Here is a 26,998-nt window from a genome sequence, read left to right on the forward strand (position 1 = left end):
TCTATATATGTAATATGTCTTTTCTGCTAGAGGAACAGTGTAGAACCTCCTCGATGCTTGTTTACACTGGGTCGCCACCCAGCGCCATGTCCCAGAATTTAACCTCTAATGCTGTCGCCCGAATGAAAATCTGGATCAACTCTTCCATTCGACTGGGCGAAACGTTGCGCATGTGGGTCTCTAGCAGTTCTACCATCGGATACGAGATCAGTTCCATCGTACTCTGTACCGCGTGTATAGCTACCAAAAGGAGTGTAGGGAAAAAGAAGATACGTACCGGATCCTAGCCGGACTGCCTTGGTGTAATCATCGGCGACGTAATTCTCGATCCATTGCCAGTATCGGTTGCCCTCTCGGAGGGTCTCTTGATCTGCGTGGAGTCGTCGGGCGATGGCTCCATAACCGATCAAACATGGTGCCAACGCCATCTGGAGCGCAAGCCAGTCCTCCGACTGGCCGACGTCAAGAATGTATCGGCTGTATGCCGTGCATGCTGCATCCAGAATGGGTTTTGTTAGAGATCATGGCAGCTTGTCCGGCTAGGGGGAGACATTATCACGCACCAAGATGTTCCGGAGTCCGCTCCATCTCCTCCTTAGTTAGCCCGAAAGATGCGCAGTAATCGAGATGCAGCGCGGTCTCGCGTTCAATGTGTAGAACGATTTGCGATGACTGCGATAGTACAAGCCGGATTAGTTGCTGCGGACAGATATGATGGGCCCCAGTATAGAGACCTACCGCAGAGATAGACGCCATGGTTTTGGCCTTGTACGCCGCGAGTGCATTGCTTCTCGCAAAGTGAACCTGATATGGCCGTGTCAGCAAACAGCTAGTTATAACCTTGACGACTATGCAACGAACCAGATAGAGATAATCCTGGACTAGATACTGCTTAAAGTTCTCGACAGGAAGTGTGCCGTTGGCCATGCTGGAGACAAACCCATGTTTTGTGAATTTCTCCCATACTGACTGCACATCAGAGCGACCCAACGCATACTCCAAGAAGCGGCCACTGCAAGGACCAAGTCAATAACCAAAGTCACAGCGCACGTAAAGTTCAAAATTGGGAAAGACGTACGGCGCAAACGGCAACGTGTACACGGAATGGAAGTGGTTTATCGGCCCACTGCCTTTCCCCAGATCAAAGCTGGTCCTGATACCAGCCTCAACGAAGCGCACAGCAGCGTGGACAGCTTGCTTGATGCTCTGTCCACGGGCTAAATTGGCAGAAATGGCAGACGCAAGGGAGCAGCCCGTGCCATGCGTGTTCTTCGAGATCAGGAAGCCAGTCTCAAACAACGTGACGTCCGTTCCATCGTACAAGACGTCAATTACTGTCGTGGCGTCCTTTGGATCATGTGGTGTCTCGTGGTCCTTTGTCAGTGGCAGGTGCCCTCCCTTGAGCAAGACTCCTTTGGGGCCCAAGGCGCAAATTTGCTTCGCGAGACTGACGACATCGGCGAGGTTTTTCGGCTCCGGCGTGCTCACGCCGGCATCTTTGAGTAATAGTAGCGCTTCGGGGATATTGGGGGTTAAGATCGTGGTGAACGGTAATAGTTTCGTCCGTAGACCCTGAATTGCAGGCCTTGGTAATAACTCCGATCCGCTTGTAGACACCATTACCTATCGATGGTCTAATCAGAAACTCTACTACCACTTAGAGAGAATAAGACGGGGTAAGCTACCGGATCTAGAACCACCTGAGGAACATGGTGCGAGGCCAATACATCGGCGATGACGTCGATTGTCTCCGCAGACGAGAGCATGCCTTTATCCCGATCAGCATTTAAAAAACAATCAATTTGGAAGGATTTAATATACCCAACTTGACAACGTCCGCCCCAACATCATCTAACCCGGCAAGGATCTGCTTCTTCACAAAGTTGGCGGGGACCACAAACACGTCCTGCACCCCCAGAGTGTTCTGGGCCGTCAGACCCGTTGTCGCGGTGAGAGCGTAGCAGCCATGCACCGCCAGAACCCTCTGGTCCGCTTCTAGGCCGCTGGATCCAGACGGATTGAATTAGTTTCGACCACCCGATAAGCCTAGGACCGGGAGAGGGGGTGATGAACATACGCGCCGCCCGAACTGTCGGACCCTGCGATGACCAGAACCCGCGGAACGGACATGATGATGAAGTCGCTGGTTGGTACGATTGGGAACCCAACGAAGGACGACAGTCGAAGGAGCAGGAATTGGAGGCCTGATCAACCTTTTCCTCAAGTATCTAGAAAGAATGACTGCTATTGGTGCTCGTTGTACCTGGGAGGAGAAATCGTGGAAAGCGGAAGTTCCTTCAATCAGCTGGGTGGGGGTGGGGCTTTGGTTGCTTTCGCCTTGGCCGATAAGATAACATGGTCGATTGTAGGAACATCGAGCTTAATTTATCACCTATAAAAGAACATAGGAAGAAGCAGTGACGTATACGATAGTATCATTCCACACTGAAGATTATTCAAAACACACTCCGCTATCCATAACAACCAACAAGAAAGAAAAAAAAAACAATGCCCTAATGATCCTGGTATTTACAAATGTCATCCCATAACTTGTCCAAGAGTATCATGGCAGCATGAAGCGGAACAAGTTGTCCATCTCGACCCATTGCCGTCCACATTTCCTCAAGTACGCATCAACAACGCCCTTGATGGTCCCAAACCGTGTGCGGTTGAATTCAACCAGCGCTGCCACGCTGTCTTTCTTCTCCCCAGCGGGCTCCTTCTGGACGGCGGACCGGGCCTTATCCACATCCCAAAGCCCGGCAAAATATAGCAGCTGGTTGTAGATTTGCTTCTCGGTGTACTCGTAGTTCATCCGCCCCAGACAGCCTTCCGCATGTCCCCGGGGACCGAGGCATCGGTGTCCGTACACACTGATCTGCCTTGTTCGGTTGCCGCAGGCTGAATCGTCACATACAACCCACCCATCGTAGTATTTGGATGTCTGCGCGCGGATCTGGTTCTCTAGCTGTGCGATAATTGTCAAAACCGAGAACTGTTTCCGACAAGCCGAATTAGAGCAGATGATTCCATGGGCGTTGCACATCTCTGTAGACACGGCCAATCCTTCAAAGGTTGACTTCTCCTTGCAAGAACGGCAGGTTAACGCGAGCCGTGCTACGTTCTCGAAACGTACAGAGTCCGGAATCTGCGACTCTAGCGGGAAGATTTCGGAGTTTTGCTGGTTGCTTCCACTGGACGTGTTGATCTGGTACTTGCGCACATCCAGACCCAGGCACTCGGCCAGCCGAACCGCGTCCGTCCCGGGGATGGGAGCGCATAGACGCTCAATGGGAGGGAAGATCTGCTTCAGAAGGTAAAACTCAACGTCGGGTTTCAAGCCTGAGTCGGTCTTCATCACGTCTTGAAGCGTGTATGAACGCTTCGCAGGGGGAAGCGACGCTGTCTCCGAATCGCCATTGGTGACAACGTAAGATATGACATCGTTGGGCCTGACCATTTTACCGCGAGCAAGCTCACGGAGCGCAACTTGTGCTGGAGGCATGGATTCCTTATTAGGGTATTCCGAAGGACGTTTGGAAAGTTTCTAAGCCGGCCATTAGTATATTACCAGGCGATCAATTACAAGGATTCACTTACCGTGTAAATCACGTATTTTTGCACGGGGATGGTGTATTCCCGCATCTTGTCCGCCAACTCGCGCAGATAGTCGTGAACGCGGTTGAGGACGAGCTCCGGGTCCTCTCCGGAGAGAATCTCGTTCAAGAGCTTCTGAGAGACCTCCTTCGACAGAGCACAGTACTCACGTCGCTTCATATCCAAACCCTTGACTTCCAACTTGTCCACATACTTGCCATCGATCTCAGACATGTTAACAGCGGCGTACTTTTTCTTAGCATGCAGTAGAAGGCGGCGGAAGATATTATCAATATCAATTTCCAAGAGGCGGTACTTTTCGTTGACGGTTTTCTTGAAGTCCTCTCCGACCTTGAGTGCTTCGCTGATGGTGTCCATGTTCGTATTGATCATGACGGAGTCGGTATCACCATATATGACTCTTAGCTGCTGCGACTCTGCCAATTCCTTAGTGCTGCGAAGAATCTCACGACCCTTGAACGTGGTGAGCATCGCCAACGGACGCGCATAGAAACGACTCTGAGTATATCCCAAACAGCCGTACATAGAGTTTGCAGTCAGCTTGAAAGCCAATTGCTTCGTGTCCCACAGGGCTAGTTCCTCGGGTGTCGCCCGCTTGTCTTTCATTAGCTTCTTCACCTCACGTCGACGGCCGACAAGGGTTGCAATAATCTTGGGCAGGATCCCCTTGTCTTGGTCTGAAGAAGGCACCTCGGGTACTTTCTCTTCAATGTCGTTTTGGGCCTGGAAGCATGAATAATCATTAGCACACATGGACACCAACAATACCCGCAGAAGATCTCACCGTTGCAGACCGCTCAACCGTGGTGAAGCAGATGTTGTACTCCTGAATGATACTCGGGTACAGACTGTTAAAGTCCATCACCAAGACGAACTTGTCATAAAGGCCCCTTTCGGGTTCGAAGACAAGACCACCTTTGTACTTGTCCTTTTTTTTCTTATCCGCCGAGTCATCATCATCACCGCCATCCAGTGTCTTTTCTTCCGCCTTTTGCAACTTTGAAGAATACTTGTCAGGACAGATGTACTTGTTGCGATGAAACTCGTGGAGCAGAATGTATTCATTACGCTCGGCGCGAGTACCACTCAAAGTCCGTGCCCAAGAGTTGCCGGCAATGTTGGTCAGCACTTTTGTGAGAGACAACATCTGAAGTTTCAAGACCAGCGCAGCGATGAAATAGGTGTCTGTGTCACAGTGGTTGACGAAATTCATGAGCCCATCTTTTGTGGTGGCCCATGACTTCAATGCCGCTTCTGTGTCCAGTTCCTGGCGTGCGTTGCCCTGTCCGAGGTAGAGATCACACATTTCGGTCAAACTCCACGATTGACACTTCGGCATAAGAGACTGATATTATCTTAGCATGGCCCAGCCGTATTCCAGAGTTGAGGGACTTACCTTGCCCATGTCGTTAGCCACGTCACACATCAACCTCCCAGCGATGAGATGTCTCTCAGTGAAGAAGCCACCACCCTTGTTGAAATTCTTGGGCCAATCTCCGCGCTTTAAGCGCCCGAGACGATGCCAGCCAGGTGTCTTTTTCTCCTTCAGTCGGCTAAGAAGGATGCTGAGATCGACTTCTTGCAGCTGATGGCCCATCAATACGTCAGGGTCCATCCTCTCGAACAGTGCAAGGAATTTACTAAGCAAGAATTGCTCCGTCTTTTCCAGCATGTATGTGCCGCGTTGCTTTCGTGTCTCCGCCTCGAAATTAATCGGATATGACGACCCAATTGGACGCATTACCGTGAAGGTCTTGCAAGGAAGATTCTCGGGGGGTGTTGGGTCTGTTAGGGAGACATTTTCGTACACACGAGCGCTCGCCACGATGATCTCCTGTTTGTTTTCCTTCACGTTCATTTGCGTCTTGAATGAAAGACTCATCAATGTCAGAGGCGGGGCGCCCAGATCCTCGGAATCTGATACAGGGGCGATGAGAGCTGGTTTAGAGACCTGACATTCGAATTTGCACCAGGACGCATTGTTCACAGCTGAGAAATCAGCTTCATCGATCTTAAGCCAGCATGGGCCCATGAGATCCTTCCAGAGAACAAATTGCTCAAACAGCGACGTATTAGTGCCGAAAACGCGTGAAAAGGTCTCCCCCTGAGTATCCATAGGTAGCGGTGGCTTATCGTAGGGGTAAAGTAGCTTGAGGTACTCCGATTCTTTGGGAACACCGGGCAGCTCGAATGCATATTTGCGAGTGCATGGCTTGATCTTATGCATACCGACCTTGAGCCTCGACATCATGTCATCAACTTCGCCGTAGACATCTTCCATATCGACTTCCTCATCTGTTTCTCGGCCGTGCTTATGCCTCTGTTCTCGAGGAAGGAAGTAAAGTTTTCGGAGGATATTATCGACCTTGACGAACGCGCTCGTATAGGTGCCGTTTTGTTTATTCTTCACCTTTCCAAACAAACATAGACTCCCATGGACTTCGGTAAAATCCATCCAGAACATACGGAGGCTTCCATCTTCCTCGACAACGTCCTGTGCGCGAAGTTTGCCGAAGCCCTTGGCTTCTGATGCTGGGCTACTGACGACATTGAGCTTGTTCCTCACGTCGTTCCAGGACGCATCAACAACTTCCGTTGAAGGCTTGACGGGGGAGGATCCCATGGGGGTGGGTTTGATTTCTTTCTTGATCTGGGGGACAGGGCGGCTACCGGACATGTTGACGCTTGTGGTCTTAGCCTCTTGTTGTCCAGTAACTTCAGCGATTTCCATCCAGTCATTATCATCTTCCTCCGGCTCTTCAACCTTGACAGGAACGGTAATCTTCCTCTCCACGGCTTTGCTGATCGGCGAAGATGGCATGGGATCGCTCATTGGGACATCGTCGTCGTCTGCGATCGGGAGTGGCGCGTCTTCGTTGTCCATACTAAACTCCTGTTCTTCCTCTTGGCCAACGGGCGATGCTGGCTCGATGTTTTCATTCTTCCTATCCTGATTTTGTTCGCGTGTCTTATGAGACAAGGGAGGGGAAAGGATGCGGACTTTTCGGCGCGTTTCCGATTTCACTATATTTTTCGTTGGGGGCGGCTGTTTCGAGGCGACGTTGGTATCGACCTCGCCGAGGAGATCAGCCATGAAGGCATCGTCTTCTGCAGTGGCAGTCGGCTGGAGAAGTTGTCAGCGATTTCGACGCATCCGGTTGATTCTCGTCTTGCAGGGGCGCAGGCAACTCACCTTAGGCTTTGGGGCCGTCGCGGTACTACCTTTGTTGAAGTATTTGGAAATCCCATTGTTGATTTTTTCCTGCCTTTGCTGTTCTTCCTCTCGCTTTCTCTTCGCAGCTTTGCCTCGGGCGGGCAATCCGTCGTCATCGCTATCGCTGTCGTAGTATTCGGCCGTCTGTTCGTTCCACACCTCGCGACCGTCGTCGGCGTAACCTGCACCATTATCGTCGACAACAAAATCATCCTCATCAAGTCGGCTCCGGATAACTTTCTTATATCCTTCGTCATCAACCTCCTCATAGATATCCCCTTGATCTTCGACCTCGTACGTCGAAAGACGCTTCTTCCCTGCAGCGCGCAGAGCGCGCAACTCTGCTAATTTTGCTCGTGAAGAAGCCATGGTGTCTTGTCTTCTTTCTCTCTGCTTTTTTTTTTTTTATCCCAGAGAATCGACACCCATGGATAACTCTTTTTGCGACAGTGGACTGTGATCAAATCACGAAAACATCCCTGGGATTGAATCGGGCAAAGGGTGGGTTTGGAGCCGTTTCCAAGGCGGGTTGTGTCGCGGAGGAGAATGGACGCGTAGCGGGACGCGATCTGAACGCGCTCCCGCTAACTAATTTTAATTGATTTCACCGCCGCCATTCTGATCAGCCCCACTCGTTGGCATACACTTTGGCCGCCCAATGAATGGTAATGTCAATTATATTGATAAGTGCCAGTTATTTGCAGATGATCAATTGATTAAGATTACAAATTCTCCCTACAACTGTGCATTGTCTTGGTGGGCAGTGCCCAGGCCATGATTGTTGTATTTGTAACACCCACCTCACTTTCCATTACTCTAGTTGATCAATATCAGTCGAAAATTTCATCATCAGAGTCCGCATCACTATACTCCTCTAAAAATTGTCAGCATAAGTCAGCCTGTGAAGAAAAATCGCAGTGCCCCCACCCTGAGCCAATCCGAAGTCAAATGTCCCATCCAAACGGGTTTTCAAAATCTCGCGGATCCGATTTTGCGCTCCCTCGGTGATATCTGTGTCGGTAGTCGAGTTCAGGATGGACAAACTGAAACCTTTATTGCCAGGCTTGAGTGAGGCGATGAAGTCTATGATGCCCTGTGTCGTGAATTCGCTGAGAGCGTGAATAACCAAGCTCTGGAGTTCTCCTAGACCTCGGAATGCATCCCACACCTCGTCGTTGAAAAAGTCACCACTCACCCATAATCTCTCCAAGTGCGGAAGGTATGGTGTGAGTGTGATGAGGTGGTCAGGTGTAAAGCAGTCCGATATATCCTTGAGTTCCAGTTCACGGAGCTCATTCAGCTGGCCGATTGCCTGGACGAGTAGCTCGTTATCTTCGGGGGACTCGCTACTCTCTCCACGAAGATATAGGTTTTGCAGAGAGGGTTGACTGGCCAGGGCTTGGTGAAAGCCCTGCGCCCCAGCCATTGTATAGCCGGCCAATGAAAGGGTGGATAGACGTAAATTTTCATCGGTTAAAACATGGGATAGCAAAGCCGCATCGTCGACAAACCTTCTGAGTTCGAGGCGTCTCAATGCTTTGCAACCACGGATCCATTCAGCGACTCGCATGATGACGGTATAGAAACCTTCGTCCCGAACGGCCGGTCTTGAGTCCGTCAATACTAGAACTCTCAGTGCGGGCGGCGTTGCTAGCGACGGCAATGCTGCGATTGCTTCAAGGGGGAGGCTGGTTAACTTCAGTTCTGTCAAAGATTCTAAATGGTTGTTCAGGGCCTTAATTGAACGCGGCCCCAGCTGCGAGTAACTAAGCACCTCAAAATACTGTAGGGTATTGGATGCTAGCTCATTTAAAAATTCCTGAGACTCTGACTCCGCATTTCCGGACGACTCATTTTTCCTGCACGAATTGTAAGAAAATGGATTAGAGTATATTCAGCCTGGAGTTATACCATGCATATATTGTGAGTTGCTTGAAATCCGGGCAGTGGCTACGAATCAGGTTGCCAGCATGTTGTTTAAGAGCAGCCCCAGACCAGATGGTCATAGCTTGTAGCAGCGGTAGGTCTTCCAGCCATGAGGATAGCACCGACGGGGGTACTGTAAACAAGTCAGACCAAACTATACCAGCGAAGCCGAAAAGGTGGCTTACTGTTGCAAGACATCTCCCGTAAGGAATTGGTTTTCCTGACGATTGCTGATATCCACAGTCAGTAGGTAGGAAGCATCTCCGACATGGAGGTACTGACCAGAGCCGAATTTAATCACCAGCCGCTCATTTTCAGCAAGAGTTCTGGAAGAGCGAAGCCGCTTACTTCCTTTCGACTCGTAGTCGATTGACGCCAAGTCAATGAGCTCTTCCGTGAAGAAGTTCCTAGATTTCATTAAAAAGGGTACCGGTATTGGGAGTTCATCAAGCTGATAGCTTACTCCTTGATTCTTCCCTTGAACATCGCATTGCCCAGGAGATACGATAGATCATCTAGGTCTAGATAACGGATATAGCTGTGATAAGGCAGATAGGTCTGATCGATGGTAGACAATAAGATGGAGCGCCACATGAGCGCCCACTTTTGAATGACCGCCTCCTGTTCTCTCCAGATAGACATCCATGTGGGAGCTGACCGGCGAGTTTTGAACTGCTCATCCTCGGTACCGCCGCCCTTCACTGGGGAAGTATTATGCAATCTGCATGCTTTGTTATCAACAGCTGATTACCAGCCGTATGCCCTGAGCATGGTGGGTTCATACTTATACAGGACGGCCAGGGCATGTTCAGTGAAGCATCGTGAGGAAACAGCACATTGGTACAAGCTATTATAGTCTTTCTCGTCCCCAAGGATATCCAGGATGATGTAAATGACGTCACCTGGTAACGGAAAGGTCATATTGGCTGGTAAAGGTCACACATTCCAAGATGGGGTCAAATCAATGGATTCAACACGTCTCATCGATATATGGAGGGAGGCAAGGATGAAGTCTGTTTTGATACTTGAGGCGTCGGCCAGTGACGTTGCAGCATGGAGCAACTATTGGAGGACGGGTGACACGGGCCTGGTTATGTAAGCCGAGAGCGTGTTTGCCTTGGCGACGCATGGAAAGATGTAGGACGAACTGATCGAAACACCACACATCCAATATGAATGGCAATAGAGTGTTGTATGCTGACATTGAGTGTTCTTGATTATTGTATAATCTGAGATTGATCTTTGATCCGCTATTAGAAGACTATGACTTCACTGTCGTTTTCACTGGCCCCAGAGGCCTTGGTCCGCCTGCACAACGCTTTGATATGCCTTTCGAAATTCAGCCATCATGTGTCAATTGAAGCGGAATACGATCTGGTAGAGCTAAGGATCAAGTACCTTGATGTATCAACTACGCTAACAATGTTGTAGCTCCGTCTGAGTGCACTCAACCTGACCAAGACCGCGTATGCCGGATTTGCTTTGGACGCGGACGAGTTCTTTCAAACCTACATCTTTGGAGTAAACCACAGCAATGCGTCCACAAGGCTGCGTGCGGATAAATTCAGCTGCCAGATTGACGTAAAGGTAGAGTCTACTGACCGCAAAGTGCAGGCTTTCCGTAAGCTGACCTGAAACAGACTCTTTTATCAGTGTTCAAAGGAAGGACTAGTGGACGCGACAAGGACACCGCAGTCGAACGCTGCGAGGTCGAGCTCCACGAAGATGTCGACGAGACAGAATGCAGACTTGTCATCCGAATGATCTGTGGGCTTGGTAAGCAGGTTCTCCCAGCCCACGGGCTCTATGTAGTACAAGATCTTAACAGCATTGATCTAGGCGTGATCAGGTCATACAAGCTCACCTATGAGCCAACTACTGTTCAACACGCTACCTTTGATAGATCGAATACCACAAATCAGTGGTGTATTGAACCCAAGTTCCTGAAAGAGATAACCGATCATTTTAGTCTCTCAGCAGAGCAGCTGGACATATTTTCTGCCCATGATAAGGCCATCTTTACGAGCTATACCACGAAGATTACGGATGGTAAAGGTAAGGTACTTGGAATCCGTGGTTTATACTGCCATGCTAACCGTTGCACGTGTAGAAATATTGAAACAGCCAGTGCACACCTCTGTGGCAATTGAGAAGAAAGATTTCGAGCATTTCCTGGTCGAGGATAGTCTCCACGTTGTCATCCACCTAAAGGATTTCAAAGCGGTCATCGCACATGCCGAGGCGGCAGGTGTGATGATCACCGCTCGATATACCAACCCATGTCGGCCCTTGCAATTCGCATACGATTTTGCAGGGGTGAAGACTGAGTTCACTTTGATGACAACAGGCGAGTCAGACGCTAGCAACGTTTCTAGTTCTTCTCGAGCGGCCGTACCACAGCTGTCTGCTAGACAAACACCCGCCCCTGTAAATGTGAGCCAAACCAACACTGCTCCAATTACGAGGCAGATGCCTCCTCCACGCAGCCGTTCTGTACGCCCGCTCACGGGAAACTCTGCTCGTGGTACGGCGGAACCAAGCACTCAAAGCCAGCGGCCTCCAGCTTCGATCAACTTCGATAGTTTGTTTGTGCCGGCGGACGATGACAGGCAGTGGGATGTGTCGAACGAAGATGAGAGGGATGAAACTGAGGATATGCTTGGTTGGGATGCAACCACTGACCAGGTTTGGACTCCACAACTGCCTATCGTGAGCCAGTCTAATTTGCGTTCAGGAAACTTTCAGCGCAAGTATGGGACCGAGGTTACGGGACATCGAACCCAGTATGCCACTCCAGGAGGAACAAGCGGTTGATCAAGAGGAAGCAACGGGAATTCCTCCAACGCAGCGCATGTCACAGGTGAGCCGTCTTCATCTGTATGTCGAAGAAAGCTAACACTCCTAGCTTCACGGCCTGGGTCTTTTCGACTGAGCCACTGGTAGACTCCAGTGGGCCATTGAACCTAGCCATTGTTCGAGTTGACATGACTCGCCCAGAGAGTGTGCGCACTGAACATGGAACCACACAATCAAGAGACGATAACCCAGCTGGTAGCACAACCCGCACCAACCCCAACCACACGAGCACCGCCTTCAATCGGCAAAGGAATCCGACTAACCCTGCCCTGCACATTTCCCCGAGCATCAACATCCGGTCCACAATTACCATGCTCTCCCCACCCAAAAGCAATTACAGTCTGGTCGTCAACAAGAGCCAGAGCATGCTCACTCCCAGCGACCAATTCACTTGCTTTCGGGAGATCCCCAGGTGGGAGCTGGCCGCGATCATTGCGGCCCCATGCCACAACAGAATCATCTCGCCGATGTATATTAACACCATGCCAACTAGCAGATAAACCTCGATAGCCGCCCACCAACGACGAAGGCGCAGGCGCACCAGACCGAATCCCCCACTTATCATCGCACGAGCCCAGCACCGAAAACTCCCCTGCAGCCTTATCACCGAGTATGACCGTGAACTCGCGCCCGCACGCTGCACCAGTCGCACCAAACCCCACGCCATCAACCTTCACCGGCAACCAGGCAGTCTTCCTCGCCATAACCGACTCCCCTAACTGACCCTTCCTCGTCGCACCCCATCCATACACCTCCCCACTCGATGACACCACAACCGTATGTCCCATCCCACTAGCAATCGACACCACCCGCGTCCCACTCGGGGGAAAATCAGGCACCGTCGCAGGCGCATCAGCCCGGAGAACATTCACCCCCAGACCCAACTCCCCCTTCGCCCCTGATCCCAGCACGAACACCTTATCCCCCTCCTTCGAAACGAGGAACGTCGCCTCCCACGTCGCAGACACGTCTTTGAATGTGTCAACCACGACACCGGTAGTAGTGTCCTCCACATCGACGCGGCGAAACTCCGTCTGCGACGCTGTCTCGGAGGAAGATCTGCCACATCGCCCGTCTTCGTTACACCCCGCGGCGTAGACGGCTCCGTCGGAAAATAGCACCAGCGTGTGGTTTCCCCCGGCTGCGATGCGGATGATCCCCTTACTGCCTATCGTGTCTGCGGGGCATGAAGAGGGGGCATGTCTTTGGTTGTTGAAAACGCACTCTGTCGGAACGGACACATCCTCCTCATGTCCGATACCCAACTGTCCCGACCCATTGGACCCAAACGCATACAGCTTCATAGCTCCACAAAAGACAAAAATAAAATCAATTATACACAGTGTAACCAAAAAGCCAAGACAGTAGACCACCGCGGAGTAAGTAAACACCCAACAAGCTCGGCTCGGCAAATCCTCAACTCACCTCACTTACCGCCTTCCTCCCCCATCCACCGTCACCACTGCACCCTAGCAAAAGTCACATGACCAATTGCCAGTGGCAAGCTGGGGGCGGACTTCCCAAAACAACTCGGCGATTTCAGCCACCCACCCCGGCCGAGTCTCGCCGCCGAGTTACATACCTAAGTTCTAGGCCAGTGTTACCCACCAGTTACCGCAGATTGAGAGAACACTTGGCGAGAAGTGCATTCCAGGGATCGGAATTTTAATTTGATTTTTTTTTTTATTTTTTTTTTTAATCTAATCTAATATATCTGTTTTTTTAATATAATTTTAGATTTTGTTTTTATTACCTTCTTGGTATGGAGTAGTGAGTGGGTGCACTATAATATACTATAGTATTGTTAGATTGGGGTTTATTACGTTATGTGTATACTTTTTTTTTTTTTTTTTTTTTTTCTTTTTTTCCTAGAGCTACTAGCTAAGGTAGGTAGGTAGGTAGGACCAACGACTCAGAACTGTGTCAAGTGTACTTACTGTACTGCGTTCTGGGGAGGGCGCGTGCCCTAACCAAGATCTGAATAATAGCAGAGCGATCTCGTCCACCTCTATACAGTATCTAGATGGGAATATAATTAAATAAGGCAGTTACACAGTTAGTTATTAGTTGGGCATCAACGAAGGAGTTTGAGTTCAAAGCTGCAAACGCCGTACGGATAGATTTATTTTTTTCTCGAGATTAGATGATTGTGGGGTAGTTATAATATGTCTATTAAGTTTTTGACAGACGCCGACTATGCCGGGGATCTAACTAGGAATCTGGGGTATATCAGATGATTGACTGTTGATCTTGACATGTGTCGACTCTAATGATCATATGCAAACGCACGGCTATGTGCGGGGTATGTATACATGAATGACTGGCTAAGAGCAGGATCCCATAAAAGATAATCATACGAGTTGAAACGAAAACCACAATAAAAAAGAAACCGAAAGGGATATCTATTCATCCTCATTTAAAAAAGGATTCTCGTGACGGGGTATTTATTATAACATGCATCAAAACAATAAAAAAAAAGAAAATAAAAGGAAAAAAGAAAAGGCAGCTCATCGATCTGTCTTTTCATTGTCGTAAGAATCCGAGTCGCCCTCCTGCGCAGCCGGAGGTAGAGCAAAGTCATCGCCCTTGCCCGTGTGTTCCATCGGGCGGAACATGGGGCTCGTGCGGTGGAAGTAGGAGTGGACGTGGCCTTCCAGAAGGCTGTCGTCCGTGTCCATGGCGAGCTGCTCGGCGTTGGTCTTCTCGGTGAACTTGCGCTCCATGGCGGCTTCCCACTCGGCGCGGTACTCCTCGACCTTCTGCTTGTAGTCGAGCTCGGCGTTGTAGTGCTTGCCCTTGCCGGTGCGGCGCTCGAACCACGACAGGTGCTTGGAGTGGACGGCGGGACCGTGGTAGTCCTCCTCGCGGCCCTGGCGGATGTACTCCCAGCGACGCTCCTGCTCCTTGAGGTCCAGACCGGTGGTGTCGGGGAGGAAGACGTAGGTCAGGATCAGACCGCCCAGGCCGAACCAGGGCACGACGTAGAATTTGGTTTGCGTGTCGATGTAGTTGTAGAGGACGGAGGCCAGCAGCGCACCGGCCTTACCGGCGGCGGCGGACATACCGTGGGCGGTGGCGCGGATGGGCGTGGGGAACACTTCGGCCGCGACGAGGAAGGTGACGGAGTTGGGGCCGAACTGGTTGAAGAAGGAACTGAGGAAGTACATGGCCTGGAAGCCCTTGATGTGGGCGGGCGATGTGAAGTATTCATAGTTGAATGCGGGGATGATGAACAGGATGAAATCCATCAGGAAGCCGACGATCTGCATCCACTTGCGACCGTACAGCTTGTTGTCGATCATAAACGACGCGAGGTAATAGCCGACCATCGACACTCCGACGTTGACCAAGTTCCAGAGCCAGGTGGGCATGATGGAATCCGAGGCCGGACTGATGACCTTGATGAATTCGGATTGGAACAGCTTGTTTCCGTAGAAGAAGACATCATTCGCGAACCAACCGCCGGCCGTGGCGAAGATACGGAAGCCAAAGTGCTTGAAGGTCAACTTCAGGGACTCCACATCGTAGCCAGTGACGTTGGACTTCTTCTTCGCCGAAGCCAGCTGCTTACTGGCCGCCTTCATGTGGTACATACGGTAGTAGACCAGCCACAGCGTGCCCACCGCGGGGATCGCGAACGAGACACGGTAAGTCCACTGGGTCGACACGGCGGAGTAAGGGTTGTTTCCACTGCCGTGATGGAAGCACAGCAGCAGGATGATCAGGATCACTTGGTTGAAGAACTGGCCCCAACCCTGCATCAGGAAGGCGCTGGTGACCTTGCGACCACGATGCAGACGATCGTCCTTGGTTGAGACCTTGCCGGAGCCAACGGCGTTTTCCATGCCGCTGGTGGCGGTCATGGGATATTCACCACCGACACCAATGCCGTAGATGAACAAGCACCAGGCATAGCAGATCACCCAGCCGTTCTGGGTCAGACCCCAGGAGGCTGTAAGCATGATCAGACCGAGAAGCATGATAGCCGCGTCTTGAATGAGACCCCATCGTCGACCAACCCTGACAAACCATTAGACTAGCTGAATCCAAAACCGGGGGGAAAACAAACATACCAGTCACCAATAAAACCAACCAGAATCTGGCCCACAATGATACCGACGATCTCCAGGTAATCGATGGCGTTCAGCCATTGCTTGTTGCAAATCTCATGATCTTCCCAACACGCAGGGAAGGTCTTCTCGAACAGCGGTTTTAAGTTTCCGATGGAGAAGAGCACGTAACTAGAGCGTCCATTAGCTTGACGAGCTTTGGGCTAAGAGGTTGTTCGCTTGGCCACTTACCCTTCGAGACCCAGACCCGCACCAGGGAGAACCATGTTGCGGAAATAGTAGGAGATGGGGGACAGAGGGTCCTGCTTCATCATTTCCCAGATGCCGCCCAGTTCGCGCTTGGCTTCCTTGGAGTCGTAGGCGTTGACGAACTTGATACGCTTGAAGATGGGCAGATCGGCCCAGTAGGTGCCGTCTGGGGTATAGCTGTCATCGGGACGAATGAGGGCGTCGAAGGCACTCTTCTCGTTGAGGTCCATGTTCTCGAGAGGATTATGGGTCTCCTCCATATCGGGCCCGTGAGGCGCACGAGGGCCAGAGTCGGTCATGATTGGAGTTTCTGGAAGCTCAACGCGTCCACGAAACGGGGCGAAAGATGCTTTTGGCCAAGAGAGATGTGCAAATTTGGAGACTTGAAAGTCTTAGCAGAACGTTTGGAAAAATGGGGGGGGTCCTTATTATCCCTCTAGGATAGGAGTTTGACGAGAGGACCAAGATGAGGCGTCGTCGCACAGTGCAAGCCAAGTCGGACAGGCCAAGGGTTTAACTTATATTCGACCGGGTTGACGGCAAAAGAAGTCTGGGCGAAAAGGCGGAAAACGAGCCAGCGGGCCACCTTGCCCCAGGCACATGCCCAAATGGGGAGGTCTGATAAGTCAATGGAGAAATGGTTAGATCCCACGTCGTGGCGGGTCCACTCCAGTCGAGGACTCAGTAAGTCATGTTAGTGGTAGACGATCAGGTTGGCAGACCCATTGCCTAGAACTGAGTAGAAGGAACCATGGACATAGGGAAAAAAAAAAAGAAAAAAGAAAGAAAGAAAAGAATTAAAAAAGAGAAATAAGATGAAATTGAAAATGAAAAAGATTTGATTGAATGATTAAATCTACTTGGAAATTCTTTTTTTAATTCTTTTTTTTTTTCTCCGTTCTTTTTTCGTTTTCATTTTCTTGCATTTTTATAAAAAGATTTTTTTTGTTGCCTCCCTCTAGTCTTTGAATTCGTTAGCATGTACTTTGACCGTATCAGAAGGTAGTACTGATACATGTATGGATAATAAACCATCGTCTTTAATTAAGTCATCCTGACTTTGAAGACCGGAAAGAGAAAAGGGAGATGGAGGAGGAATCAGGAATGGTCCGGAGGGGCGGAAACTCAGACTAACGAACTAATCTAGTGCGGAAGGTCGAGAGAAGAACCTTCTGCCGTCCAATCATTGCTGCACGTGGTGGCAGAATCTCACGGGATTCCACCAGATCGACAACCTTACCGCCTACTTTATTTTTTTTTTTCTTTGAGTCTTTCTCTTTCCGACAATCTTTCTTACCGAGTCGATCAGCGAGTCTCCCCCTCATTCTAACCCAGATCAACCACCGCTGCATGGCGGATCATGGTCAGATGACGAGGGTTTGTTGTACAATGCCTGTCCACCCGCCCCGTGGCTTCAACCTCGGGCGAATTTATTGTTGGATGGTGAAAGACAAAAATAGACGTTTGGATCTGTTGAAAATAATGAATACGAGAAAGAAAGTGCCGTAAATTGATACCCCAGTTGGCAGTATCCCATTGCCCCTAATGAAGTTGCCTGGATGTGAAATGACTTGACAGCAAAGCCCGGGGATTTGAACAGCCCTTTGAGGCTATGAAAGGCACGATCTAAATTTATATTTGTATAGTCTCCTTCTAGAAGTATCATCCCTTGCATGTTGAACACTTGCTCCATTTTCACTCGGAGAGAAGAAAGCCCTACCTGGAGACCCTTGCGCAGTAGGTAGTAAGTACCAAATGGCATCAGTGCAACCACAGGTGTACTACGTACTACGTACAACATCAGCCGTTGACTGAGCGGGCCGGAACTCGTGGTTGAATACCTACCTAGTACCTAATAGCAATTCGGACGGCTCGAGGTCTTGGCATCTCCCCAACCAGTCACCATCCGTTCTGCCAGCACGTTTCCCTCCCAGTCAGGCAAAGATTGACCCGCTCTCCACCATATCTCAGAACAGAGTAGCCTCACCCATCGGTCCTGACTCCTGACACGACTGGTAACTAACTACCAGGTACTACCTACTCCGTACTACCTCGAACTCTCCATTGTCTCCGCACCTTTCGTCAACAGAGTCCACTTTCGGAATCTCACCCCATGCTTCAGTGAAGGTCCCCGCTCTGGGACCCTGCGTAATTCTCCTCGTGTGTAATATCAACTGCTATCTCACATGGATGAATTGCCCCTTACTTGGTACCTAGTGGAGCATCGCGTGGCCAGTGGCCACAGACACAACGAGGCTGCCATGTCCCGAGGGTAGCTTATCCAGACCGCAAGTGACATCCTTTCATCATTCGGGGTATACCGCTGGATTTTTCTTTTTCTATTTTCCCAACATGAACAATGCGGTACCCGCTCGGAGAAAGGTCTTTCTTAGGGAAACTGGGGATGCACATCCTCTGTTCGAGGATCTAAACCCTCGGTTGGTGCGTGCCAGAACCTATCACAACCGGCAGAAAATGTATCCGAGTTGTTTGGTCTACGTCAGATTCAATCCTGCACGCTGATCTGAGGGTGTCCATGTCGGGTGAGTGCGGTAAGAATTGGAGCCATCAGCTGGATACTCGGTCAACACTCTGGATGGAGTCCCATTTGAGCCCAACAGGGTCTCCAGTATCTACGCCCATCGCAATTACGTTGCTGGGAGACTGAGCTACAATACAGCCGGAATCGGAGTGTCTTGTATTTTGAGGATATACTTTGCAGGTCAAGCACGGTCGTCGTAATTGTGCTCGTGGTATTGGCCAGCTTCGTCTAGGTCAGAACTTTATTGCCCGACACCAACAGGTAGCCAGGTACGGAGTACTAGACATTATAAACTTAGATTCGGTTGCATAGTGGGTACAAATACAGTGTAGCATGGACCTACAGACCGGACAACCACGCAAACGTAAACACTACTAGAATGGATCAATGCGTGTAATTCCCATCGACACGTCCCATGCACCCAAACTTAGGGCTATGCTGTTTCTTTCCCCAGTCTCATTTTAGTTTACTGCGTCAATTGCTCTGCTGGAAAACAAGACTGCCTAGTAGATAGATTTTACATATGCCCTTTCGCAATCCTATCCTTCGAAGATCATTCTCCCTCCACAGCCCCTTTGATCGACAGCATGCTGCATTGGAACAAATCCCAACACCAGGCAGAAGCAAAAGGGGGGGTATCGTAGCATAGAAAAAGCAGGACAGGACCAGCAGACGGACAATTAAGAAAAAAGAAACAAGAAAAGTCAAAACGACGAGATCGTCGCCACGCGTTTATACCGCATATTCAGATATATATTCAGATATATGTATATATATATATAAGGCCCAGCTTCCATTCCAACAATACCATACGGCAACTCAACCATGCCAAGAACTCACCACACAGTCGCCAGATAAACCAATTTAGAGATCCCATTCTGTCAAAACCCAATAAAGTTATTCATTTCTCTACCCCAGTGGCTGTGCTAATGCCGATCAAAACAGGCAACACCCGTTGGGTACCAATATGATGGACGGAGAAAATGCAACCAGTGTACGACTTGCAACTTGGCAATGCAGGGATCACGATGTTGTTCCGATTCAATGGCTGATATGTTATGCAATGTACATGTCATAAACTGTAATTCTATATTTGGGCTAGGCAGACTTTTAAGATGAGTGATGGGGGAGGGGTATGTATGGTGTTTTGTTGGGTTCCTGGATAGTGGTTGTTTTGTTTGTTTGGTAGGTAGAGAGGGTGGATGGTGAGAGAGAAGTAAGGGTTCATACTTGGCTGTGAGGCTTAGATCCAGGGTCGTATTACTTGATCATTGCTATTCTTGATAACCCATATTCGCAGAGCCAGCTAAGCAGGAGGCAGTGGTAGATATTTTAGGAAGAACTCTCTGTACGGGCAAGCAATGCCTCTTCTATTTTCATAGAGAGAACCAGCAGAGATCAATTTAGGTAGCATTCCTACTCGAACCATGCTCTGGTGCCGGATACAGGGGTAGATCAAGTACAGGACCGACAATAACAGCACAAAGGGCAATCGTGGGATCTATAAATAGTACGATATAGGCACTATAACTCACTATTTCAATAGGTCTAAAACCACCAACTACTTCTACAATCATACAGATCTTATATTTTAATAGAGATGTACACTACATATAATACTCAACTTGTGATTGGGCTCATACTTTAACACATACTAGACAAAGCCCTGCGTGAACAGAAGTATTCTGATCAATATGGAACTGAACGAACATCGAGTAGCTATGGATTGAGTCTCTGAAGATAGTGATATCTAGGCTCTAATTTATCTAAGAAACTACTGACAGATTGATAAGGTTTTATCAAAATATTGTTTTTGCTCTTAGCGGAGATATAAACGAAAGATCCCCGGATTACAATCAGTCTAACATAGCTAGATATGTAGAAATTCCGTCAGTGTATATTTTGCAGACTTTGCTTTCAACTCTTTATACAGGTTGCATTCTTCCATAGATTGAGATGTAGTCGACAGTTTATGAGCTCAAGTCTCTATAATGGCTATTACAGTGTCCTCATCTAAATCATCATTTCCGTCCATATCCCACCCATCCCATGTCTCACCAAGATGACGGTTCCCAGCACATCCACGTCTATCCTATATATGGGTCTTCTTCAGCAGCCATAAATCCACCTGTCAAGTCCAATCAGCCATGCACAGAGGATTGCAAGGTCTACGCATGTTATTTTTTCAAAGCGGAGAACCCTTAAGAAAGAGGGAGCCCTCATGAAGAGAGAACCCCCATGATGAGAATACCTGTATGGAGTGAAGTATTCTACTGACTCAGTGAAGCATTGCCTAATTACCTAAAAAGATAGAGATCATATCAGGGAGAGACCACCTGTATGAGAGAGCTTGCCTGGTAGTTAGAAGTTGACGATAGCCCTGAGAAGGGGAAGGTGGGAGAGAGAGAGAGAGAGAGAGAGAGAGAGAGAGAGATTATCTACGGAATGGCGGTTACTAGATTGAACACTGGAGATTCATTAAACGTATGACGTTTTAATATTCTGCTCATGGATAACTTCAGGTTTGACTGATCTAGAGAGAGAAAGAATCAGTCGTTGGAATTAGCCAACACTATATTTGAATATGCAGCTTTGAAGTAGCAAATTCTGTATATCTCGCTTCCAACCCTTCATACCATTTACAACATTTCCACAGATTGAGATATCATCGATTTCATCATGGTAGCGGCTGTTTTCATCAGTTACTCACATAAAAATGGAGAATCTGATATAGATATCCTGGGGATATATCAATCTAGTTCTCAGCTCCGTTGTTCATGCAGTAGTCCCTTCCAAAACAGAGTATGCCTAGAGCTTCATCACAGCGAGTGCGCAATATGCCGACTGCGAGATCAATTGCCGCCTGGGTAGATGCTCCGGGACCTCGGAGTTGCTGATGGGATAAAGCCGCTATATAATCAGAGGTCACGCTCGGCAGATATGTGCATGATAATAGTTCTAGAATGGTAAGTGAGGTGTCTTGATGTTCGCATGTACTATGCGTAGTCATGCACATGGTCGAGCAGCAGAATGAGAATGATGTCCACAAAGCCTATAGCACGCTAGACGTTGAAGGGAAACTGGTTCCACTTTCCATGTAAAATATCAATTCGGGGGTTAGTTATATCAGCAAGGGCGCTTAAGAACACGAGAGTTTTCTGCAGCAAATTCGATATCGTGGAATTCGTCAGCAAATCGATTGCAGCCAACGGACCCGAACCAGCCCACATTCCATTCTCCCGTCGGCAGACAAATGGACCACCTGATCTACGACGGTTCTTCATTCGTAAGATCGATATAGAATGCTCGGCAGCATTACTAATATCTTCCTCGATCAATCGGATTCTGTTTCAACGTGCCTTTCTCGCACATGTGGATTACACGTGCCTAGGCGAAAAGCGATCGCAGCGATGCGACTTTCTGCCTTTTAACTTTCACTCTTGACCTGCCAGATCATGAAATGCTGTTATTATATAGTGCAGGGACGTGTTGTGAAACAGCCATAAACGTATGAGTATTCCGTTGTTCTGGGCTTGTCGCCGTGGCGTGGGTCCCCCTGACGATCCGAGTTCCGATCTACACGACTTGTCGCGAAGATCAATATGTGGATTTATGATGTTCCTTTCGATAAGTTCTCTGCGCATAATCATATTATTAGTCGTCTTTATTTTGAGTATATTGTTATGTCTTTTGCGGGCTCGTGATCAAGATACCCAATCCCGCGCAGATCTCTTGCTCCGGAAGACATGCCAATTGACCAGATCAATCTTCTGAAATGGTGAAGCTGATCATGAAACTCTCCGCTGGTTACAAAACACATCCATCCCAGCGCGAGAGCGCGGGATTTTCAAATGCTACTCGACCCATGCCATGTCGTATCGCGACGGGAGCCAGGCGGTAAATCGCGGGAGAATACCGGATGGTCGGATCACTCCGTGCTCTTTTCGTTCGGAAGACAAACACTCCTGGCTACACTATTAACCTAGACTGGCCCGATTCGGTCCCGGAAGACTCCACTAGTCGCGCATGGGTGTTTTGACAGGATCCATGGTATATGCAGCGCTCACCGGATTGGTGGCTTTGATGAGGTCTTTTTCTTGCTGGTTATTGCTGCGGACTGCGGCAGTCCGTGTGGAGGTTGTAGCACCACCTACCATACTGGTAAGGCAGGACACTGCTGCCCAATAATATAAGCATGGACAGAATATCGCTCACTCGGGTTTTGACTGCAGTTTCATTTTATAGTTCTCGTAGTCGATCGGTGATTGCGCTCGTGTTTGTCTTTTAATTGGTGGGTTTGATACAACTACCACGGAAATGGCGCAGACGACTGGTAGAGTATGGGACGGGTTGCGTTGGTCCAAGCCTCACCAGTCTGGCGATGGTCCTGGCGACCGGGGACGGATCGATGCAGCCGACGATACTCAAACTACAGGCGTTTGGATCTGGACTCAGCTGGGCTTGGATTACGTATAGTATTCGATACAGTGATGAACACGGGCCAGATCATTACCAGATGGATAGATGCAATGAAGGACGAGAAGAGTCTCGAAGGAGGAAACATGAAGCCAATGTCGCCAAAAGAAGTCCTATACAATTATCAACCGTCAAGTAGATATTGCCCCACTACAACGTCAGCTCGGTCAACGGGTATCGATTGTATGTACGATGAGCCCATAAATATTGTTGATCCTTTCCGGATGCAGGCGATGGTTCACCGTTTAGCGTGCGCCTTATCTAATGCCATTCCTTGCTTTCGGTCCATTGGATTCCATGAAACGGAAAAAAAAAGGGGGTCTGCCGTCCGGTCGGCGACGTCACAGTGGATCCCATTGCGATGGTCACACACCATGGGATGTAGAATGATGACGACCAAGAACTATGACGGCCTGGATGTGGTATCCTTGCAACAAAGAGTGGAAAGAATGGTCATTATAGGTTCTCCAACAATTGATTTTCTCGGCTGTCTTGTAGTGGGTCGGACGTCACTGATCAGTCGCTGATCGGTTGGATGATCGAGAGGATCAACTGTACGATCATACTTCATGATGACATTGATTTGATAGTGTCTAGCAGTGGGATAGCATGTCGTCAGGTCAATATTTCCCATTGGTATAATGACTGCATAGTTTACACCGGTAACTGTCTCAGACGCAAGGTCGGTAGGACAGTGGTGTTCTGAGCGATTTATGTTTCACGGGGAACTTTAGCCAAATAGAGACTTATCCTAGTGCAGGGCTCACGGAACAGACCGGATCGTGGAGTGATTGGACTGAATCCTCAAGTAGACAGAGTGAAAGAAAAGAGGGGAGAAAAGAGAGTGTTGTGATGTTCAGGTGATTTCCTTGGATACCAATCATTTCTAACTGTTCTATCCCGTATCTTTACAGGTTTCAATCCCCCCGCCCCACCCGTGAAGTTGCCAGCACTTTCTTCATTCTTTGCATTTCCATGGCTGCCCGGTTCTATCCCCGCCTTGATCCCCTTGGACCCTGGTAGTGACTTCATGATATAAAGTCACTCGACTCTCCCCTCCTGCCAGTTTTCATTATTCTGTAAATAATCTAAGCCACCATAGCTCAACCACTCATCTACTCTAACTTCCAACCATCCATCTACTACTTCCTCAATACATCTTCCTCAATACATCTTCCACTCTACTACACCTTACCCAACGCAACACAACACCACATCACTACAACACTACTACAACACAACACTACTACTACCCCTCTCTTCATCCCTTCTTCATTACTCTACTCATCTTCTTACGCAAAAAATAACCATGGGCAAGAAAGCGATCCAGTTTGGCGGCGGTAATATTGGCCGTGGTTTTGTCGGAGAGTTCCTTCATGCCGCTGGCTTTGAGGTCGTCTTCGTTGACGTCGTTGACTCCGTTATTGAGGCCCTGCAGAACGCTTCCTCCTACGAGGTGACCGAAGTCAGCGCCGAAGGAGAGAGCACCAAGGTCATCACCAACTATCGCGCCATCAACTCCAAGACTCATGAGAGCGACGTCATCCAGGAGATCGCGACGGCCGATATTGTCACCTGTGCCGTGGGCCCTCGCGTCCTCAAGTTCATCGCCCCGGTGATCGCCAAGGGTATCGATGCCCGTGCCATCTCCACGCCCCTGGCGGTGATGGCCTGCGAGAACATGATCGGCGCGACCGATTCCCTGCATGACTTCATTAAGAAGGAGACTCCGTCGGACCGCCTCCCCTCCCTCTACGACCGTGCCCGGTTCTCCAACTCGGCCATCGACCGCATCGTTCCCAACCAGCCCGAGAACCACGGTATCAATGTCCGCATCGAGAAATTCTACGAATGGGTCGCGGAGAAGACGCCGTTTGGCGAATTCGGCCACCCCGACGTCCCCGCCATCCACTGGGTCGACAACCTGCAGCCCTACATCGAGCGCAAACTGTTCACCGTCAACACCGGCCACGCCACGACTGCATACTACGGGTATAACCGCGGCAAGGAGATGATCGCCGAAGCCCTGGCGGACCCGGACATCCGTCGCATCGTGCACGAAGTCCTCGAGGAGACCGCTTCCCTCATCGTCGCCAAGCATGATATCTCGGTGCAGGAGCAGAAGGACTACGTCGACAAGATCATCAGCCGGATCTCCAACCCCTACCTCGAGGATGGCGTCGAGCGTGTTGCCCGCGCCCCCTTGCGCAAGCTCTCCCGTAACGAGCGCTTCATCAAGCCGGCCTCCGAGCTGGCCGAGAACGGTCAGAGCTACGAGAAGCTGCTGGGTTCGATCGAGATGGCCCTTCGCTTCCAGGATGTCCCCGGCGACGAGGAGAGTGCCGAGCTGGCCCACATCCTCCAGTCGCAGTCTGCCGAGGAAGCCACCGCCCATCTGACGGGTCTCGAGAAGGATCACAAGCTGTTTGCCCCTGTCCTGGAGCGCGTGGCCAAGGTCCAGCAGGAACTCAAGTAGACTCCACCACTTGAGGATCGATCTGTCGGAGACAGCCTTGACCATTTAAATGATCAGTCGCAACATACGGACTGACCAAAAGAGGCCTTCGACCGAGATCAAGGTTCGACCGCAGGACGGACCGAACCGCATGGGATAGGCGAACAAGGACGTGGACGGAGCATGGGAATTCGGATTGCATATGTATTAGCGGCTAGTGCAGGCACGAGCTTACGAGTAACGATAATTGAGTTCACTAAATGACATTTCCTCCGTATCTTTCATACAGTAGTAGCAGTAGTAGTAGCAGCAGTACCTAGTAAGAAGAATCACAACTTACTGTCCACCCACACCGGCGCCCTCTTCTCCACAAAAGCCTTCAACCCCTCCTTAATATTCTCCCCATCATTCAACCTCTTCGCCCACCCCTCAACCAACAACCTCGACCCATCCTCCGCCCCAACCCCCTCCCACCCCAGCTTCACTCCCTCCCGACTAACAACAACCGCATCAGGACTATTCGCCGCAATCACCCCCGCAACCTCCACCGCCCTCTTCACCACCTCTCCCCCGCCCTCCCCATTCTCCCCCCTCACAACAGGAACCAACTCATTCACAAACCCCCACCTCTCCGCCTCCTCAGCCAGCACCCTCCGCCCAGTCAACACCATCTCCAGCGCCCGCTGCCGCCCAATCGTCCGCACCACGCGAGGCAGCGCGCCCGCCCACGCTACCACCCCGCGCTGCACCTCAGGGAACCCGAAGAAGGCGTCCTGCGCGGCGATGACCATGTCCGCGTTGATGACCATCTCGCACCCCCCGCCCAGGCACAGCCCGTTGACGGCACAGATGAGGGGCTTTTTGCCGCTGCGGCGGGAGAGGCCGCCGAAGCCGGTTGGTGGGGGGCCGGGGCGTTGTTGGCCTTGTGTTTGGGAGTTGGCGGTGTCGTTCCATTCTGGTTTGCAGATTAACACTGAAGTATATATAGAGGTTACGAGGGAGGCAAAAAGGTAGGAGGGGGAGGGGGAAATCAATACCCTTTAAATCAGCGCCCGCGCAAAACGCCCTCCCCTCGCCGGTGAGCACTCCCACGCGTAGATCCGGCTCCTCGTCCAGCCATTCCCAGACGGCGTGCAGCTCGTGGTGGCCGGCTGTGTTGATGCTGTTGAGTTGTTTGGGGCGGGAGAGGGTCACGAGGAGGACGTGCGGGGAGGGGAAGGTTAGTTTGGCGTGTTGGGGGGTTGGGGGGGTGGTTTTGAAGGGCATTTTGTTTTTTATCTTTTCTTTTCTAGTAGTAGTATTGGAATTGAATGGGGGTTTTTTTTTCGGAAATAAGTGTTGGTTGTTTATTTAATAGGTAGGTAGGAGGTAGAAAGAGGAGCAGAGCAAGGGGTGTTGAATATAGTATGGAGTGATGTCTGTCTGTTGTCATCTATATGTGGCACGGTAGATAGAAGCTAGGACGGTTATACTATGGGTAATCCACTTGCCGAGGCCCGATCTATGTTTACTTACTCCTCTCGATTGAAGTGCGGAGAAGGATCTGCGGTTGTTTTACCTTCTGTGTTGTATGTATGCTGGAGACCACGAAG

At 50.0% G+C, this 26,998-nt stretch overlaps 6 protein-coding genes across 6 annotated transcripts; 2 read left to right on the forward strand and 4 right to left on the reverse strand.

The window, feature by feature from the left end:
* Positions 1-61: 61 nt before the first annotated feature.
* Positions 62-7,201, reverse strand: BDW47DRAFT_117744 (DNA-directed DNA polymerase alpha catalytic subunit POL1; the record flags this gene model as incomplete). Its single annotated transcript, XM_024815119.1, has 14 exons — positions 62-189; positions 278-493; positions 564-672; positions 739-804; positions 862-1,012; positions 1,079-1,623; positions 1,686-1,768; positions 1,822-2,003; positions 2,078-2,204; positions 2,617-3,547; positions 3,601-4,341; positions 4,403-4,963; positions 5,015-6,742; positions 6,812-7,201. 14 exons carry the CDS (start codon positions 7,199-7,201, stop codon positions 62-64), a joined length of 5,958 nt encoding a protein of 1,985 aa, XP_024671758.1.
* A 327-nt stretch (positions 7,202-7,528) lies between these two features.
* BDW47DRAFT_106237 (uncharacterized protein) lies at positions 7,529-9,764 on the reverse strand. Its single transcript, XM_024812732.1, has 7 exons — positions 9,543-9,764; positions 9,222-9,479; positions 9,041-9,165; positions 8,944-8,988; positions 8,744-8,891; positions 7,760-8,691; positions 7,529-7,706 (listed from the first exon to the last, which is right to left on the reverse strand). The coding sequence occupies exons 1-7, from the start codon at positions 9,677-9,679 to the stop codon at positions 7,663-7,665; spliced, it is 1,689 nt and encodes a 562-aa protein (XP_024671759.1). The 5' UTR covers positions 9,680-9,764; the 3' UTR covers positions 7,529-7,662.
* Positions 9,765-10,021: 257 nt separating this feature from the next.
* BDW47DRAFT_117746 (putative DNA repair protein rad9) lies at positions 10,022-12,114 on the forward strand (the record flags this gene model as incomplete). Its single annotated transcript, XM_024815120.1, has 7 exons — positions 10,022-10,135; positions 10,190-10,345; positions 10,399-10,534; positions 10,598-10,813; positions 10,869-11,443; positions 11,493-11,635; positions 11,793-12,114. The coding sequence occupies 7 exons, from the start codon at positions 10,022-10,024 to the stop codon at positions 12,112-12,114; spliced, it is 1,662 nt and encodes a 553-aa protein (XP_024671760.1).
* A 1,751-nt stretch (positions 12,115-13,865) lies between these two features.
* BDW47DRAFT_106247 (putative MFS phosphate transporter) lies at positions 13,866-16,695 on the reverse strand. The gene is made up of 3 exons (XM_024812733.1): positions 15,916-16,695; positions 15,688-15,855; positions 13,866-15,634 (listed from the first exon to the last, which is right to left on the reverse strand). Exons 1-3 carry the CDS (start codon positions 16,230-16,232, stop codon positions 14,122-14,124), a joined length of 1,998 nt encoding a protein of 665 aa, XP_024671761.1. The 5' UTR covers positions 16,233-16,695; the 3' UTR covers positions 13,866-14,121.
* Positions 16,696-24,030: 7,335 nt separating this feature from the next.
* On the forward strand, positions 24,031-25,665 carry BDW47DRAFT_106254 (mannitol-1-phosphate 5-dehydrogenase). Its single transcript, XM_024812734.1, has one exon. It carries the CDS (start codon positions 24,261-24,263, stop codon positions 25,425-25,427), a length of 1,167 nt encoding a protein of 388 aa, XP_024671762.1. The 5' UTR covers positions 24,031-24,260; the 3' UTR covers positions 25,428-25,665.
* A 70-nt stretch (positions 25,666-25,735) lies between these two features.
* Positions 25,736-26,672, reverse strand: BDW47DRAFT_125988 (enoyl-CoA hydratase/isomerase family protein; the record flags this gene model as incomplete). Its single annotated transcript, XM_024816472.1, has 2 exons — positions 25,736-26,361; positions 26,444-26,672. 2 exons carry the CDS (start codon positions 26,670-26,672, stop codon positions 25,736-25,738), a joined length of 855 nt encoding a protein of 284 aa, XP_024671763.1.
* Between the last annotated feature and the right edge of the window lie 326 nt (positions 26,673-26,998).

Source organism: Aspergillus candidus (assembly GCF_002847045.1).
Source record: "Aspergillus candidus strain CBS 102.13 unplaced genomic scaffold BDW47scaffold_24, whole genome shotgun sequence".
In the NCBI taxonomy this organism is placed as follows: Eukaryota; Fungi; Ascomycota; class Eurotiomycetes; order Eurotiales; family Aspergillaceae; genus Aspergillus; species Aspergillus candidus.